General features: G+C 42.4%; 1 protein-coding gene across 6 annotated transcripts in view; it reads right to left on the bottom strand.

The window, feature by feature from the left end:
* Positions 1-2,020: 2,020 nt before the first annotated feature.
* LOC147031115 (nectin-3-like) overlaps positions 2,021-17,630 on the bottom strand; it is a 141,731-nt gene continuing 126,121 nt past the window's right edge. For 5 of the 6 annotated variants that reach the window (XM_085875852.1, XM_085875849.1, XM_085875850.1 and 2 more), the window contains exon 10: positions 2,021-3,399. In XM_085875852.1, the coding sequence (XP_085731978.1) occupies positions 3,277-3,399 (123 nt within the window). In that variant the 3' untranslated portion in view covers positions 2,021-3,276. Of the gene's footprint in view, positions 3,400-15,948; positions 16,115-17,630 lie in introns of all 6 variants that reach the window. The other variant, XM_085875848.1, reaches the window with a different exon arrangement.

A 17,630-nucleotide genomic window follows, 5' to 3' on the forward strand; every position in this document is an offset into this window, starting at 1 on the left:
GCGTCTGATTTTACGTCGGTTTTAATTTCTGCATGAGATATTCAGGGTTCGTGCACGCGATAGATAGCCATGAGCCCAACGGAGACTCATTCTATTCCCTTTCCATCAAGACACATTGCCTTGGAAATAGATGATACATTTACACATTTTATTTTGTTTATCATTTTCACATTGGACTTGCAGGACATTTGTGTCATTAACACACCGCAATCTATTCCTGAACAGCTCATTCTGACGGTCAAACATGGCTGTGGTCTTGGATCATTTACCCACTTTTTGCATTGATGTTCGACACGCATTTTCTTTCATCGACGTTTGACACCTTTTTCCATCGGCGATCGACACCCCGTTTGGCAGCTCTATGGACGCTGGCTGGCTCTTCTTCGTATCGAGCTGAACAAACCCGTGATAATTGCCTGTTGACGTTTTGTGAGCGCTTCATGTTTTCACTCGGTTCTGGCAAATGGCTGCTTTCTGGCGTTCGTCCAGTGCCCCGAACATGGCATTGTAAGCCAGACCTGTGTTAATTGGGAGTTGCATCTCGTTCGATGGTCAGGAGAGAATGACCGCAAGAATTGACGGTTGGAGGTCACGTGCAGCGATGTGCTAATAGGCAAGCTGGATTTGGCTGAAGTCATGCTTGAGGCTCTGCCCACACTGGTCACCTATGAAACGACAGCAGGACTGCCTTGTTGACAGTTGGTGAGAGATCCCTTGCAGTTGGTGAGCTGATTGCATTTGGTGAGAGATCCTGCTGGCCATTGGTGAGAGATCCTGATCGCAGTTGGTGGGAGATCCTGATGACAGCTGGTGAGAGATCCTGATCAGAGTTGGTGGGAGATCCTCCTGACGGTTGGTGACAGCTCCTGATGGTTGGGGACAGCAGAAATGGCGGTTGGTGACAGTTGGATTGTTCCTGCTGGTTCTGCAGGGTACCTGGTTCTTGGTGTACCTGGCTCTTGTCGTACCTGGCTCTTGGCATACTTGGTTCTTGGCGTTCCTGGTTCCTGGGGCTGATGACATGACCGAATGGCGTTCCAGCCTGTTTACAGGTGGGTGCACGGTGAGGCAGGGCACTGGCAGCGGAAACGAGCCAAGCTGTGAAGAGCTCATTTGGAGAGGTAGACCAAGGCACGCTCACACATTTTGGGTTATTTTAATTGACACACGACGACTTCTGCCTTGGTAAGCCGAGACCGGATTTCTTTCTTTTTCGTCCCGAATGGTCTGCTGGGTACCCATGTCTCGTGTTTAATTGTAAGGTAAGGTGTAGTGATAAGCATCTGCTCTTTGTCCATTTATCTCAATGCTTGTTGAATCCTTTATTTGTTCGAGATTATTTTGTTGATTGAACATTTGATTTGAATTAATTCATTTACTCGACAAGGAAATAAAAAGTCCTTCAGTTTATTTATTTTTCTTCTTAATAAATTCCTTGTTGACGTTTCAACCTCTCCGTGATTGTCATTTCCTTCCATTGATCCAGTATTGTCCGAACCTAGATAGACTGGAAGATTATAATTCCCAAACTTATTAACCTGTCATAGTCAGCGTGCACCAGCGGTAAACGCTCGGCCGCATTACGTAAGATTGGTGCATCGCTCAGGGCGCGTTCCCTGGTCAGGAGGCCACGTGACCTGTAGTTAAACGGAAAATTAGATGGTGGACACTGGAAATCAAAGTTAACTGATTGACATTCGTAGTTGTTAAGCAACCCACCGCACCACAAAGTTCATTGTGAGCGGTGGCCCCAGGTCCGGTTCTTCCGAGGAGAAATGAGGATTAACCCCCTCATAATCCACTCGGTACCCATGGCCGAAACAATATATAATGGAGAAGAAAGTAAATACCAATGGATTTTTTTTTTAATTCCGTGAACAAACCTTGGTATATCACGGGTGATAAGGTTGTGGTCAAGTTTCATTGAAGTTGTGTGTGTGGCTTCAGAAAAGAAAGCAAATACATATTTTGGGGGGGGGGGGGCTATCTGAAGCCAACCAAACGTACAACGAGCCAAAGCTAGAGCTTTTAAACTTAGACGTTTATTTTCATAAATGCATCACATACATAGTGCAATAAAATATAACTAAAATGGCGGCCGTTTCAAAACAACAAACGTCAGGATAACGGGTGGATTCGCCGATGGAATGAAAGGATTTGTCGCACCAAGAGGACAGTATAACTAAATGGCTTTACACAATGTGGAGTCATTTAATTGTTGAAAGGGACATCTTGGAACTCTGATGAGAATTCACAGACTCGCACAAAGACAGCACTCGAGGCAAGAAATGAATCAAAACAAGCCGATGGTTATCCACAAATGTCGCCACGATGGTGATTTCGTGGGAATGGTGTCGAGAGCGCATGGTGTGCTACACCCCTCCATACGAACCGAATGAGCACCGAGTGTCACCGTGGTGAGGAATCAGCTCCACATGTTGGAAAAGTTCGAGGTCAGTGTGCAGGGTGCAACGTCCACTCAAGAGTCGCATGATACGAGCAAAGCGCAATGAGATAAGTGCGAGGACGGTCTCCGATTGTCCGCCACCAAAAGTACATGGAAAGGAGAAAAACGAGGAGAAAACGCCATTTGTGGCCCTGATGGCTGAAAGCCACCGATGACGAGTCGGTCCCTCGGTGGCAGTGGGGCTCAAGCCTGGACAGGTGACTCGTTTGAGGTTTGTGAACACGTTTGATGCACATTTCATCAAAATGAAAGACCAACTTCTCCATCGATTGATCGACAGATCGTCGTGGGTTCTACCAGATTACACCCAAACTGCCATTTGTCATACGTCGTATGACAGGTGCAAATGCCCGGATTGCAAGAAAATGTATCTGTAAGCAAAAATAAAATCAGAAGTAATATAGAGAAGAAAATATTCCATAATCAGATTATAAACATCTCTAGTATTGTACACAGACACCCCGACACGTCGGCAGCGATTGAGTTTGGCATAGTCGGGGAGGAGGAAAGAAAACTCCGGGCGCTAAACTCAAAGATTATGATACAAATCCATCAACACTGCAGTTCGTGGTTTTGCCACACACATACAAGCCGTATCACTGCGGCTTGCGCACTTCTATTTGTCGATTACAACATTGTCCTGTACTCCGATTACGCTCAGGTCGCACGCTGCACACGCTCAAAGCCACGTTACCTAAATCAACACAAACCACTTTCCTCTATCTCTCCTCGTCAAACAGAGCAAGAGAAGCGCAACGATGAAAACAGCACGAGCGATAAACGAGCCGTGGCATTCACAAGACAGAGTATTATACATAATGGGCCGAAGGACTGATGTAGGGTCTGGAGGCTGTGGGCTGGGACTGCTGCTGCAGCGAAGAACAGTTTCGCTTCTCTCTGTCCTCATCAAGGGGACCCCAACTCTCACCATTCTGTGGGAAGATGCACAACACACACACACACACACACACACACACACACACACACACACACACACACACACACACACACACACACACACACTTAACAAGATATATGAATGGAAAATAAAAAACTTGAAAAAACAAATGCGAGACTTTAAAAACCCAGGCTCAGATGGAATTCCAATCTTCTGGCTATTAAAGAAATTGGATGCTCTGCAGTCTAGACGGTCAGTACGCTCAAGCATTCAACGAACTTATCCAATAGGAAAAAGGTAATGGATGAGTGGCTCACAGAAGGTAACATCTTCCTCATCCCAAAAATCTTAAGAAACACAACTACCTCACAAATACCGACCAATAACATGTCGACCAACAACATACAAACTTCTAACTGGAATCATCACAGAAACGATGTACCACCACCTAACACAAGGAGGAGGCCAAGAGGCAGAACAGAAGGGATGTAATGGAAGGTGTTGTGGAACAATAGACCACATACTACTAAATAAGGCCAAAATCGAAAACTGTAAAACCAGAAGAACCAAATGATTGTCCACAGCATGGAGAGACTATTAAAAACAAGCTTCTGATAGTGTTCCACATTCATGGATGGTACAATGCATACAATTGTACAAGATCAATCTCCAAATGATCAAACTGTTTGAGAAAGTAATAGAGTTTTGGAACACCACATTGATATTACAACACTCGGAAGGAAAAATTGAAATACCAGGAGTGAAGATACATCGTGCGATCATCCACGCGATAGCCTTTCGCCCCTCCTGTTTTGGCTTGCTCTGGATCCACCGAGCAACCTCATTTATGAGCAAGGATGCGGATACACCCTAATTAAATAAATGCCATTTTCTGTCTGTCTGTGTGTAACACCAATCACGCCAAAACTGCTGGACCAATTGCCACCAAACTTGGTACATGGACCAAGTTCGACCTCGTGATGAACATGGGCTACTTGGTTTCATCTGTTGTCGCAGGGCTTTAGGAGGGAAGGTCGATAGAAATTCTCTACGTAATTGTGTAGCGCCACCCATTGGTGATGGCAGAGGTTAGTACAAGTCAGCTGGGGAGACGACTTGCATTTTCACACTATACACGTCCCCAGGGAGTGGGAAGCCCCAAAGCCAACATGTCTACCAGGACAAGGGGCGAGAGGAGGGGAGGGGAAGAGACAGGAGGAGGGACCCGGTGTTGCCGGGCAACGCCAGGCACCCCTGCTTGCATCCAATAAAAGAACATCCAAAGAGACGGGGAAGGTGACATATCTACTGTACGTGAATCATTAAAAACTTTTCAACAAACGACGAAAAATTGACGGAAGAACTGAAATTAGTGAAACAGTACTCTGACCACATTCAAATGGAACTTGACCTTCATAAGTGTGCCAAATGCACATTCGTACAAAGTAGGTCAACAAAAATGGACAACATAAAAATCGACCTAAACGCAGCAATACAGGAGCGAATACAATAACCTCGGAGTAGAAGAGGGCCGCCAAATATGTCACAAACAAATGCGCAAAACAATGACCAAAGAATACCTGTGTAGAACGAGGCTGATCCTGAAAAATATTACCTTTCTCCAAGGAACAAAATTAAAGCCAATGACCAAGCAGCAATACCAGTATTCCAATAAAGCTGCAGAATAACAAAATGGCCACAAGTGGAAATCAATCAACTACATATCAAAATGAGGAAACTCCTCACCATCCACAAAATGTTCTACAAAAATCAATGCAACCCGAGAATGTACCTGCCTAGATGAGAAGGAGGGAGCGGCCTGATGGAACTCAACCAAGTGCACAGAATGACAACAGTGGGATTGGCTGAGTGTGTGAAACGTTCAACAGACTACACAATCCAATTTATATGCAAACACGAAGACAGCAAGCCAGAAAAGGTATCCCCAACCCGCCTTGCAAGGAAACATTTCCAAAGACCGGTGTGAGCAGAACATGTCACGCATGAAACTAAAACAGCAACGAATACAGCCCCAACAATTGCAAAAAAGACAAAAGAAAAATATAAAGCGAAATATCAACAGATATATACCGACAACTGGGAGAATGACAAAAGAGCAGGGAAATATTTTTTAAAAAGAAAAAGTTGGACAATGGGCATAAACAAAGAAGGTTCATTGAAATGGTTAAAAAAGGTCAGCTCAACTGGGATGGAGAAAGAATCATTATAAATGCCAAAGGAAAAGGACACTCCACGAATGCTTTAAGAAAATGGTGGGACTGAGTCAATCGGACAAGTGTAAGTTTTGCAAGGTTGAAAGAGAAAGTCTGAGTCACCTTCTTTCAGGATGTAAAAAAAAAACTCATGTCAGAGCAGCTGTACACACAAAGGCACAACAACATATGTGGAGTAATCCTATGGTAGGCACATCTTTCAATATCCCAATTTCATAAAACTCATGGAAACATGAACCAAAATCAATTACTGAAAACAAGGATGGAACACTCACACATGACCTAATGATCCCATCAAACATGAACACAGAAAACAGGTATCGTACAAAGGTATAAAACAGAAAAGAAGGCATTTCTAATTCAGGTTTCAGTACCTCGTGATTTCAAGGAAATGAACAAATGCCAGGACCTCAAAAATGAAGTTAAAAGATCTTGGAAGCTGAAGGGCACTGAAATTGTACCAGTGATGATTGGAGCAACGGAAATGATGGAGAAGAACCTTACAGACACCTTAAAAATGACAGACACCTTAAAAAAATAAAAAATCGACTTCTCCAGCCAAACCGCTCGGCCGATCCGGCTGAAATTTTGCAGCAACGTTCAATATCAAAATGGCCAACTTCGTAAATTTCTTCAAAAATCTTATTCTCCAGACCCACCAGTCAGAATGTCACGAAATTTGCGTTACAACAACATGATCGGGTCATGATGTTAAATTGTGGAGGTCATGACGATAACATGATCATCAAAATGTGTCAAAATGGTGGACTTCGTAAAAATTTTTGAAAATCGCGTAAATTCCTTCAAAAATATTCCTTCCTAGACCCAACAGTTCGAATTCTACCAAATTTGGGTGACAGTATTAAGCCAGGGCCAGTGGTCCTATTTTTATACTACAACAGAACTGCCATCTTTATGATACATCATTAAATCCGATTTTCCAACTTGGTGAAACATTCTCCAATTGCCACTGAGAAAGTTTATGAATTGCATTTGTGATCGTAGCTGTAAGTTCATCCAAAGAATGCGGTTTTGATGAGTGAACAACAGTTTTACATACATGCACCATCCATCCATCCATTTATCCGTTGGGACCAGACTCTGTGCAGAGCATTGGTGCTGCCGAAGCAGTCTCCTCGGCTATTGGGCACAATCCTGGATGGGTCACCACTCCGACACAGGATACCAGCAAGCTGGCACTCATTTTGCCAACCTCAGAAGGATGACAGGCAGAGTCAACCCCACCTGGTATTAAGTCAACAGCCGAGTGGGATTTGAACTCAGGATCCTTGGATCCCAAGTCCACCACCCTAACCATTAAGCCAACACCAGGCATACTGTACATGTGCATACATGTGCAGACATACAAATATATATATATATATATATATATATATATATATATATATATATATATATATATATATATATATATATATATATATATATATATATCAAACACAAACCTCCAATTTGTGCTTCACTTAAAATGGTGCCACAGCGGAATCTCCTCTTGAGTTGGCCGAATCTCTCAATTCTGTTTGCTTAAAAATCTAGAGTACCCAACCACTCACTCCCTGTACCTACCATGCCCTCTCGTACCCAAGTGCTCTTAGACTCTGGCTTTCTCCCCTGAGAAGGTGGAGAAGGTTCTTTGAACAATCAACTCTCACTCTGCAACTGGACCGGACTGCATCAGCTCACACGTCCCAAAAACCTGCTCCACTGCTCTTTCACATCCTCTATCTACCCCTTTCATCCTGTCATTTTCCCGAGGTCATCTGCCAACATGACTGCATTACATAAGAAGGTGCAAAAGCGGATCCCCTCAACTACAGACCTATCAGCTTACTTCTAATCATCAGCAAGGTCATAGAATCCATCATCACAATTGACATCAAATCTTTCTTAGATCGGATCTCAAATAATTTGTTCAGTTTCAGACCCAGTCACTCTACCCTGGACTGCCTTAACCTGTCATAGGATGACGGATGACGACGACGACGTTACCCTGGAAATACTACTTCTACTGTTCAAACAATGGATGGAAGCCCTCAATGTCAGACATGAGATCAGGGCCGTCTCGCCAGACATATTCCAAGCATTCAATCCAGTCTGGCATCCTGCCTTACTCTTCAAACTCTCTGCCTATGGCATCCAAGGCCAACTCCACAATATGGCTTATTGATTTACTCGACTCTGAAAGTCATCACATGACTCTTTATTTACGGGATCCTCTCATCTCTTCCTGTCAAGGCTGGAGTGTCCCAAGGCAGTGTTCTGAGCCCAGTCCTATTCCTGATCTTCATCAATGATCTCTCTGACTCTGGTAAATCCTCTTTATCTATTCCCTCATGACTGCACCCTCTGCCTCAACACCCTCCACACTGTGTAGACCCTGATGAAAACTTGTCATCCAAATCTGTGGGCATCATCTTTCATTGTAAACCATGCATATTTAAATTGGCCTCCAAAGCCAGGTGACAACTTGGTATCATCCATTTGAACTTCGAATAATATCCAAGACATTAATCTGCAGCTCGATGAAGTTACTGCTCTCCCCTGTGAACTGGCACCCCAGCTTCACACCTTGCATATGTTGATGCTGTGGAGACCAAGGTCCTCAAATCATTGGAATCTCCCCCAATGAAGCTGACTCTCTGAGCCTGTTACTATAGCATCACAGACAGGTTGGTGGTCTCCTTGTCTTATACCGCCTCCTTCCTGGTCTTGTACCCTTTACTGTTTCCTTCCTTTTCCCCCTCGCCCCCCCCCCCACACCAACCTCCTCAGGTTTCTGCAAGACGCACATGGTCTTCTGGTGAAACTCGCAAAATCCAGGCTCACTTCTCACCTCCATTCATTTGTTCCTTTTATCTCTCAACTATGGAACTGACTTCCTCCGTCCCTTCAATCCTATTCATCTCCACAAGGATCAACACGGCTGTTCACCACCACCTCAGGTCATCCCTAATCTATACTCATGATATTTGCTAGCCTCATTGATCCTCCTGAGTCTCACTCCTTCCTTTAGCAAAGTGTGTGATTTAGCAAAGTGTGCACCAAAATATTTTGAAGACTACTGCAAAGGTATTCGAGAAACATCGGAGTTCCCTCACAAGGAACTTCAACACAGGAGGAGGTCATGAGGTCCATCAAAGCCTGCGCTGTGATTGCCAACCTATACTTGTTTGTCTGTGCTCTATCCTTTTTAATGCTGAGCGTCAAGCAAGGAAGCAGCACGTACTATTTTTAACCACTTTGGTCTGTCTCAACCAGGGTTCGAATCGCCGACCAACCAAACTCAGAGCAGACGCTCGAACCCTTACACCACCAAGGCTGGCACAGTTTGAATCAAAATGAAGAATGCAGTTGATCCTTTGGAGCCAACATGAGTCACAGAGATGAACATATTGAATGGACCTTCATGAGCATAAATGATAGGACAACAAAACCTCTGAAAGCCAAGAATCATCTCGATGATGTGATAACCTGGAATGCTCAGCCATTGTTCTCTGAAGGATTTCTCACCTCTGGGCAGTTCATTCTCAACTTGTGCCCCTTTGTGTGGAAAATGCTCCACAGGGGTTGCAATGAATTTAAGAAATCAAGAAGAGTTGATTCTCTGCACAAGAAACCCTCAACATACTCGTTTAAAACTCGTCCATGGTGAAGACAACCGCTGCTAACCAACACCTTCAAGGACAGGCAACAATCACCGGCAACACAGTCTCGATATCAGAGTCACGATGTAACCCCCCACAACCCTCCTCCCTCACACAATGCACTCAGGGCATCCTGGTCTTTAGAATTTCCAAAGGTCACAGCAAGTCTGTGAAACGAGTCTGCTCGAGCAGCACAACATTCGGACCGTCGTTCAACCATCTGTGATCATACTCTCCCTTCATTGTGAAACTCTCCACTAATCATTGAACAGCAGTGACGCCTCTGGGATTTCAAACACAATGATGAGACGACATTGTCCAACGAACATTAGAGGGACGATGCACAACACCGACGCCTCGCCCTGCTTGAGAAACACGAGGATGACAGTTTCTAGCTGAGTCGGGATCCAAACCCAGACGAGACAGCTCGGAGGTGAGTGCACGTACATGCAGGCTATCCTGCTGGTCCCCAAGTCTGACTCCTTTGTACAATGTGACTAATGAAGGACGACACCCGAAAGGGAAAAACCAAATGTATAAGCCAAAGACCTCGACATTCCGATCGAACCAAGAAAAAGGCTCCTCGAGTGGATCGATTACAACTAACATACTAGTGTAGACAGATGATGTTTAAACCCGTTTCACCAACGCCTCATTTTGTATCCGTGTCGTTTACAACTAACATTTACATGCAAGATAAGTACTGCAAATGTAATTCAGGCCAATCTGAGCACTTGTACAATGTGATGCTTCAGACAGGTGTCAATCATATTGTTATGGTTCCTGGAAGGAGGCATCAAGTGTTTCGTCTTGGTGTCTGTGGCGTCCCATTTTTTTGGAAGAATGTTTCCATTATTATTTTTTTGGTTCGCGGGCGCCAGCAGTGACCACTATTTTCGTTGTGTCTGTCTGTCTGTCTGTCTGTGACTCTCTCCAAAGCATCGCTCCGTGACGTTTGATGCGATCTTGATGAAACTTGGACACAAGCTCGATATCATGGTCTAGTTGTGTCTTTTTGTGTGAGGGGCGTCCCACGCCCCTTGTGGGCGGAGCCACGCCCACTTGAACTTTTAATTATTTTATTTTATTTTTTCTCTTTTTTTCTAGCAATTCCATTTCCGAGAAGCTGTGCGTAATGTCCAGAAGTACAACATATAAAAAAATCCGATTTGATTTGGTCAATTTTGATGGAAGAGATAGGTTTTTACGGTAGGGCTTCCTCAATAATGCCCGTGAACCATCGTCGCCTCCCGGCTCGTTAATTGTTTTTTTCAATTATTTCATTTTTCCTCCAATTTTCATTTCAATTTTCAATCAGTCAATTTTTGCATTATTTAATATTTTTATTATAATATTTCTCCATTATTATTTTTTATTTTATTATTATCAATGCTTCCCAGATATCGGCATTTAGTGTTTTTAGTCGTGGTTTTCATGGTATCCTGCTTTTGGGAAAGAAAATACACGTTTGTTTTCATTTTGAGGCAGAATTTCAAATGCTACTAATTGGCAAATACAGTGTTTCAAGTTCACTACACCGGGAACCATCAGCCATGTCTGATCGCAGCCCTCTTGTTTATCTTTTGTCAGATTACGTTAAAATCTTAACTTCAACAAAAACGTACCCATATTTTACAAATCGACGGCCTTACGCCAACGAATGAACAAGTGAATAATGCATACGGTAGCTTGTAACACATGGATTACATCGAGTAGTTTGCTTGTGCTAAAGTAAGTATGGAGTATGGTGATGTTAATAATGACAACATGGAGGCAGATTTACCTTCATAAAATACCATGATGTTCATGTGGGGAGTACAGCTCACGAAACAGACTGTTTGAGGGACACCAGTTTGTGGTTGGACTCACTCCTTGGCAACAGCTGAAGGAATCGATCCTTGTAGACGGTTCGACATAGTTTGGCCAGATGGTGACTTCTGCCCCATGAGCTATATAACGATTTACCGGCACAGTCACATCTCTTTCAGTGACTAACATGGCCACTTGCATATATATATATATATATATATATATATATATATATATATATATATATATATATATATATATATATATATATATATATATGTGCAAGGATTACATGAAGGCCATTGTTAATCAAGGCATGAAGGTTAGACAGGATTTTCGCCTGGATGATCCGCTTTCCCCCTCCACCTCCCCCGGCCAAACGGAAGTTATTTTAAATCGAGAACCTCATCAATTGCTGAAGTACTGGACTTGTTTCTAACATTCATGGGCGACGCATCTGTCAGGTTCTTTTATCGAGCTTAGTGACGACTTCAGAACATGCAGAGAGATACACGTCAGGCCAGCATCGTCAGGACAACATGCGAGAGTATTAAAACTTCCATAAACTAGGTGGTATTCAAAGAATACTTTCCTCACACAGACTTCAGAAGAACTTGGTGCGAGCCAACTATTCTGGAGGCACATTTGTGATATTGCATCGAGCTACACTTCTGAGTTGTAAATGTGAACAAATTACACCTTGAAAAGTCTGCGACAGAGTACATTCATAAGCCTTGAGGAAGTAGCTTTCATTCTCGTTCTCGAGTGTTTTCATAACTACCAAGGCGACAATAGATCGCTAAAGTAAAAATCGGGAGATCGTTAAAACGCTAAATTGTACCTCTTCTTCGCCTTTGCATTTTTTTTTTTTTTTAACAGTCGAGCACAAGAGAAACAGAAGAGATTACAATGATTCTAATTTCTAACATGATGACATGACATTGTCTCTCGACATTAGGCTTTGTTTAATTCACCATTGAAGTTTTGAGGTGGCATGGCATCCAAGTAATATGTGTAATATTAAATGGTCATGTGACATGTGGTAAAGTTTAAATTTACTCTGTTGAACGGTTTTTGATGTACACTCAATATGTGTTATATTAAATGGTCATGTGACATGTGGTAAAGTTTTAATTTACTCTGTTGAATGGTTTTTGATGTACACTCAATATGTGTTATATTAAATGATCATGTAACATGTGGTAAAGTTTAAATTTGCTCTGTTGAACGGTTTTTGATGTACACTCAATATGTGTTATAGTAAATGGTCATGTGACATGTGGTAAAGTTTAAATTTACTCTGTTGAATGGTTTTTGATATAGACTCAATATGTGCTACATTAAATGGTCAAGTAACATGTGGTAAAGTTTTAATTTACTCTGTTGAATGGTTTTTGATCTGCACTCAATATGTGTTATATTAAACGGTCATGTGACATGTGGTAAAGTTTTAATTTACTCTGTTGAATGGTTTTTGATATGCACTCAATATGTGCTACATTAAATGGTCATGTAACATGTGGTAAAGTTTTAATTTACTCTGTTGAATGGTTTTTGATCTGCACTCAATATGTGTTATATTAAACGGTCATGTGACATGTGGTAAAGTTTTAATTTACTCTGTTGAATGGTTTTTGATATGCACTCAATATGTGCTACATTAAATGGTCATGTAACATGTGGTAAAGTTTTAATTTACTCTGTTGAATGGTTTTTGATATACACTCAATATGTGTGATATTAAATGATCATGTGACATGTGGTAAAGTTTTAATTTACTCTGTTGAACAGTTTTTGATATACACTCAATATGTGTTATATTAAATGATCATGTGACATGTGGTAAAATTGTAATTTACTCTGTTGAACGGTTTTTGATATACAGTCAATATGTGCTACATTAAATGGTCATGTAACATGTGGTAAAGTTTTAATTTACTCTGTTGAATGGTTTTTGATATACACTCAATATGTGTTATATTAAATGATCATGTGACATGTGGTAAAGTTTAAATTTACTCTGTTGAACAGTTTTTGATATACACTCAATATGTGTTATATTAAATGATCATGTGACATGTGGTAAAGTTTTAATTTACTCTGTTGAACGGTTTTTAATAAACACTCAATATGTGCTACATTAAATGGTCATGTAACATGTGGTAAAGTTTAAATTTACTCTGTTGAATGGTTTTTGATATACACTCAATATGTGTTATATTAAATGATCATGTGACATGTGGTAAAGTTTAAATTTACTCTGTTGAACGGTTTTTGATATACACTCAATACGTGTTATATTAAATGGTCATGTGACATGTGGTAAAGTTTAAATTTACTCCGTTAAACGGTTTTTGATATACACTCAATATGTGTGATATTAAATGATCATGTGACATGTGGTAAAGTTTAAATTTACTCTGTTGAACGGTTTTTGATATACAGTCAATATGTGCTATATTAAATGGTCATGTAACATGTGGTAAAGTTTTAATTTCATCTGTCGAATGGTTTTCAATATACGCTCTTAACACTGGAATTGCCACTTTATAACTGCTGGTAGTGATGACCGGGTACCATGACATCCTGCTTTGATGCAACCCTGCTATGATCAGACACCTGCCCCATTACGTCCTCTTTATTCAATTGAATTCAGGATGGGATAAAAGAAACTTAAATATAAATCAAATGGAATACCAAATAAAATATGTCCTGCATCAGAGTCATCTATCTATAATTCCAGCAGTGTGTGTGTGTGTGTGTGTGTGTGTGTGTGTGTGTGTGTGTGTGTGTGTGTGTGTGTGTGTGTGTGTGTGTGTGTGTGTGTGTGTGTGTGTGTGTGTGACCGCTGTTTCTCGACAACCGCTGATCCGATCTAATTGAAACTTGCCAGGTATATTGCTGGGGACCTGAGGATGTGCCTTTTCAAGGTTTGATATTAATCGGACAAGTGGTTCCCAAGTTATGGCCATTTATTTACCAAACCAATGACAAGACACGTTGTTGCGTGGGCGTGGCCGATGGGGAAGGGAAGCTCAGCAGTGTTCCCCATTACGGGTTACAACGTACGGGCTTCCGGAGAGTGATGACTTCGTGTATTGTAATAATTTCTCGATTTCTTATGCACATTTATAGATAAACACAATGCCGCAAGTTATGATCGTTTTCATATGAGACGGTGTATAAATTTTGGTAACATCAGAGTGCTGGTCTGCTCCGAACCAGGAAGTAATTTTTTTCTCTCTTCTCTTCTCTTTTTGTTTTTCCTTGCGATGACATTGCGAAAAGGTAAAATACGTTGGCGCTAATTGAATAATTGGCCATTAAAACCTAAATTGCGAATCATCGTAACTGTGATATGCGAACTTCCGCGCCACGCACGTACGGGCACGCGAGAGCGAACAAACGGCCTGTGTGGTTGTTGTTTGTTGCTCACGGTTGGAATATTTATTTATTATTATTATTATTTTTTTTTTTTACGGGCACGTACTTGTTTGAAGGAACCTGGAAAGGATTCGGGTTTCAACTGCTACTCCTCTACCCTCAAACCCATCCAAGTGCAGCCAAGTTGGCCTGAATCAAATAAAACAAAAATAAAAAAGAATGCAGAATCAAATAAATAAATACTGGCTGCCAGACCATGTGCCAGATCAGCTTGAAATTGGAAATATATTCTCCATCACGACGAGATCATAATTTTGAAGTTTCATGTCGATTATTGCAGCGGTTCAAGAGAATTTGAAAAATATAAATTTTCCTTCAATCCAATGTGGCTGTCAAACCGTGTGACCTATGACGACATAAGTGGGAACTTTTTGTTCCTCATGGATAGTCGGTCATACCTGTAAAGTTTCACCTCAATCTATTCAGCTGTTTCGGAGAAGAAGAGTTTTGAAGGTTTTAAAAAAAGTTTTTTTTGAAAGAAAATATAGCTGCTAAACCACGTGACCGATGACATCATAATTTTTTTTTCTTTTTCTGTTGACGAATTTATCCCGAGATGATCCTCAAAAATTTTCATAGCGATTGGATGTAGCGTTCTACGTATGCAAGTATGACGTCATAACGAAGGCACCTATGACATCATAAAAAAAAATCACACTTACTCCCCATGGGACAGGTGCTAAATTTAAATCGATGGTGAGCATTTCATGTCAATCCGACAAGCGGTTGCAAAGAAAAGGGAATAACAAAATGTCGACCTATACATTTATACGTACACACACGCGCGCGCGCGACTGGTGTCTGTCTGTCTGTCTGTCTGTCTGTCTGTCTGTCTGTCTGTCTGTCTCTCTCTCTCTCTCTCTTTCGCAGCCTGTGGCTGCTGGTTGCATCATTGTTTGGGACGCGGCTATGCCGCTGATGCAGTGTCCCCCTTACCAGTACACTGGTGCTCATTGTGCCGACCTTGGAAGGATGACAGGCTGAGTCAACCTACTGGTGTATTTTAATTCAGCGGCCCAACGGGGCTGGAACTCAGGACCCTAGGATCCCAAGCCGCCACCCGAACCACTAAGCCAACACCAGGCTTTTACAACTGGTTGCTTAAACCCCCCTTTCACTTCGAGAGCGCGGGGCTCGCAACAAATTGATTATCAGCTGTTTCAGCCTTATTGACATTGTGATGACACACAGCACATCCGTGCTAAAACATTACAACAGACAGGTCCCATAATACCACACACCTGCTGAGAGAGAGGCAGGGAGAGGAAGAAGGGTAAATGGTCAGAAAAAGCAAAGGAAATAAAACAAATAATATGTAGAAATTTGGTGGATGGTAGTGGTGATTGAATTGGAAGGAGGGGGGGGTAGTGGGGCAGGGAAGTGAAAGGTGGGGGAGGTGACTGAATGCAAGAATGTTGTGCTGACAGTTACAATTGTATTGTACGGGATGACAGCTGGGGCCAGGACTGGGAGAGTGGGGCCGGGGATGCTAGCTCGGCTGGATGGTGGCGTATTCGACAAGATCTGTGCCGCCAAGAATGGTCCCTGGGCTGGGCAAGGCGGCCGTGTCGAGATCTGCGTATTGGATGTTATAGTCCTGGGGAAGGCGCAGGGGAAGGGATAGGGAATGGTAGGTTAGTAGAGGAAAAATGGGATGGAAGAAGATGAATTATAATGCAGGTAAGAAATTGGAGGATTGGGTGAAAGAGGTGGAGTTTGCGAAGCTGGCACTAGATGGTTAGTTTAACTTGACACAGGGGATGTACTAGCACCAGTGGTGATGCCAGAACCCACCGATGCAAAGCCATGCTGATGCTGCTTGATGAGTTGATAAAACATCTCGAGCTGTACCTTGTTCTATTCGCTTAGGCCGACGGTTGCATTGCAACAACGGGCGTTTGCAAGAAGATTGTTGGGAAAATAATACAAGTCAATGAACGTGCGAGCAAAACACAATCTGTTGGCTGGAAGGCTAAATTTGCTTACTCATGCTCTCTCGATCCGTCCCCTCCTTACGCGGCTCATCAAGCCCATCTGCTCGTCTGGCCCAAAAGGCCCATTGACAGGAGCCATTTTTCCACCACCCGCTGTCCGAGGCCCTCAAACGTGCGATGAAGTTGCCTTTCGCAATCACAGGCACAATCCGGCCTTTCTCCACGACCACTCAAGCCCATTAACATGCCAATAAGGTCCTCGGATTTTTTTTATGGCAGCTTTATCGTGTCGATAACTAATGGCACACAACATTCTCGCTTTCCTCTCCAGCTCTGAGTTAAAACCGCTAACGCTTTATTAATAAACTACATGTCAGTGTTGTTTCTCTTCATTCTCGATACAAAATAAGCTAAGCTGTATGATATAATTAGATGTATGCAAATGAAATTAAAGCAACGTCAACACCGATGTGCGAAATAGTCTTCTCTCTGATTTTTTTTTTTTTTTTGTCCTTACATTATTATTCGGTTCATCGAAAGTTCTCACTCTATATTTCCATCCCTCAGGAAATTATGGACCTCCCCTTCACGGATGGGGCATTGGGAATGAGAAAAGGAAGGAACTCCCCTTCTCAAAACGATGGAGTTCACCTTCAATTTGATAGGCATGAACGCCGCCATGCCTGGCGGCAGAGTTGCACTTTACATCGAGAACTCAATTTCTCACAGTCCTTGCACTGATCTTACACCTTCCAATCCCCAGGAGTATCTTTGGCTGAGACTTCCCCTCCGCTCCTGCCTTTTGTTTGTCTGTGTGTTGGACCGTCCTCCAAACAGTGATGTCTCCATTCACATTTCTCTCTCAGACAAGGTGGACAAACTTTTAGCCACTCATCCCAGCTCTCTCTTCCTTATATCTGGTGATTTACATTGTCACCATGCTAATTGGATGGGTGTTGGTACCTTTCTCACCAGCCATGGGTCTTCAGAAAAGGACTTCTGTGACCCCATGGGACTGACTCAATCTGTGAACTTTCCTTCATGGATTTCTCCCAATGGCAAATCCTCCCGTCTGGATTTGGTGATGACTAACTTTCCTGAAAATGTCTTCTGCTCTTCCACTGTTCCAATTGGTTCATCTGATCATGTGCTTGTGAATGTGAACATCTCTCTGTCTAT

This window comes from Eptatretus burgeri, chromosome 3 (genome assembly GCF_056783735.1).
Source record: "Eptatretus burgeri isolate ZD-2024b chromosome 3, Ebu_testis_v1, whole genome shotgun sequence".
NCBI lineage: Eukaryota > Metazoa > Chordata > Myxini > Myxiniformes > Myxinidae > Eptatretus > Eptatretus burgeri.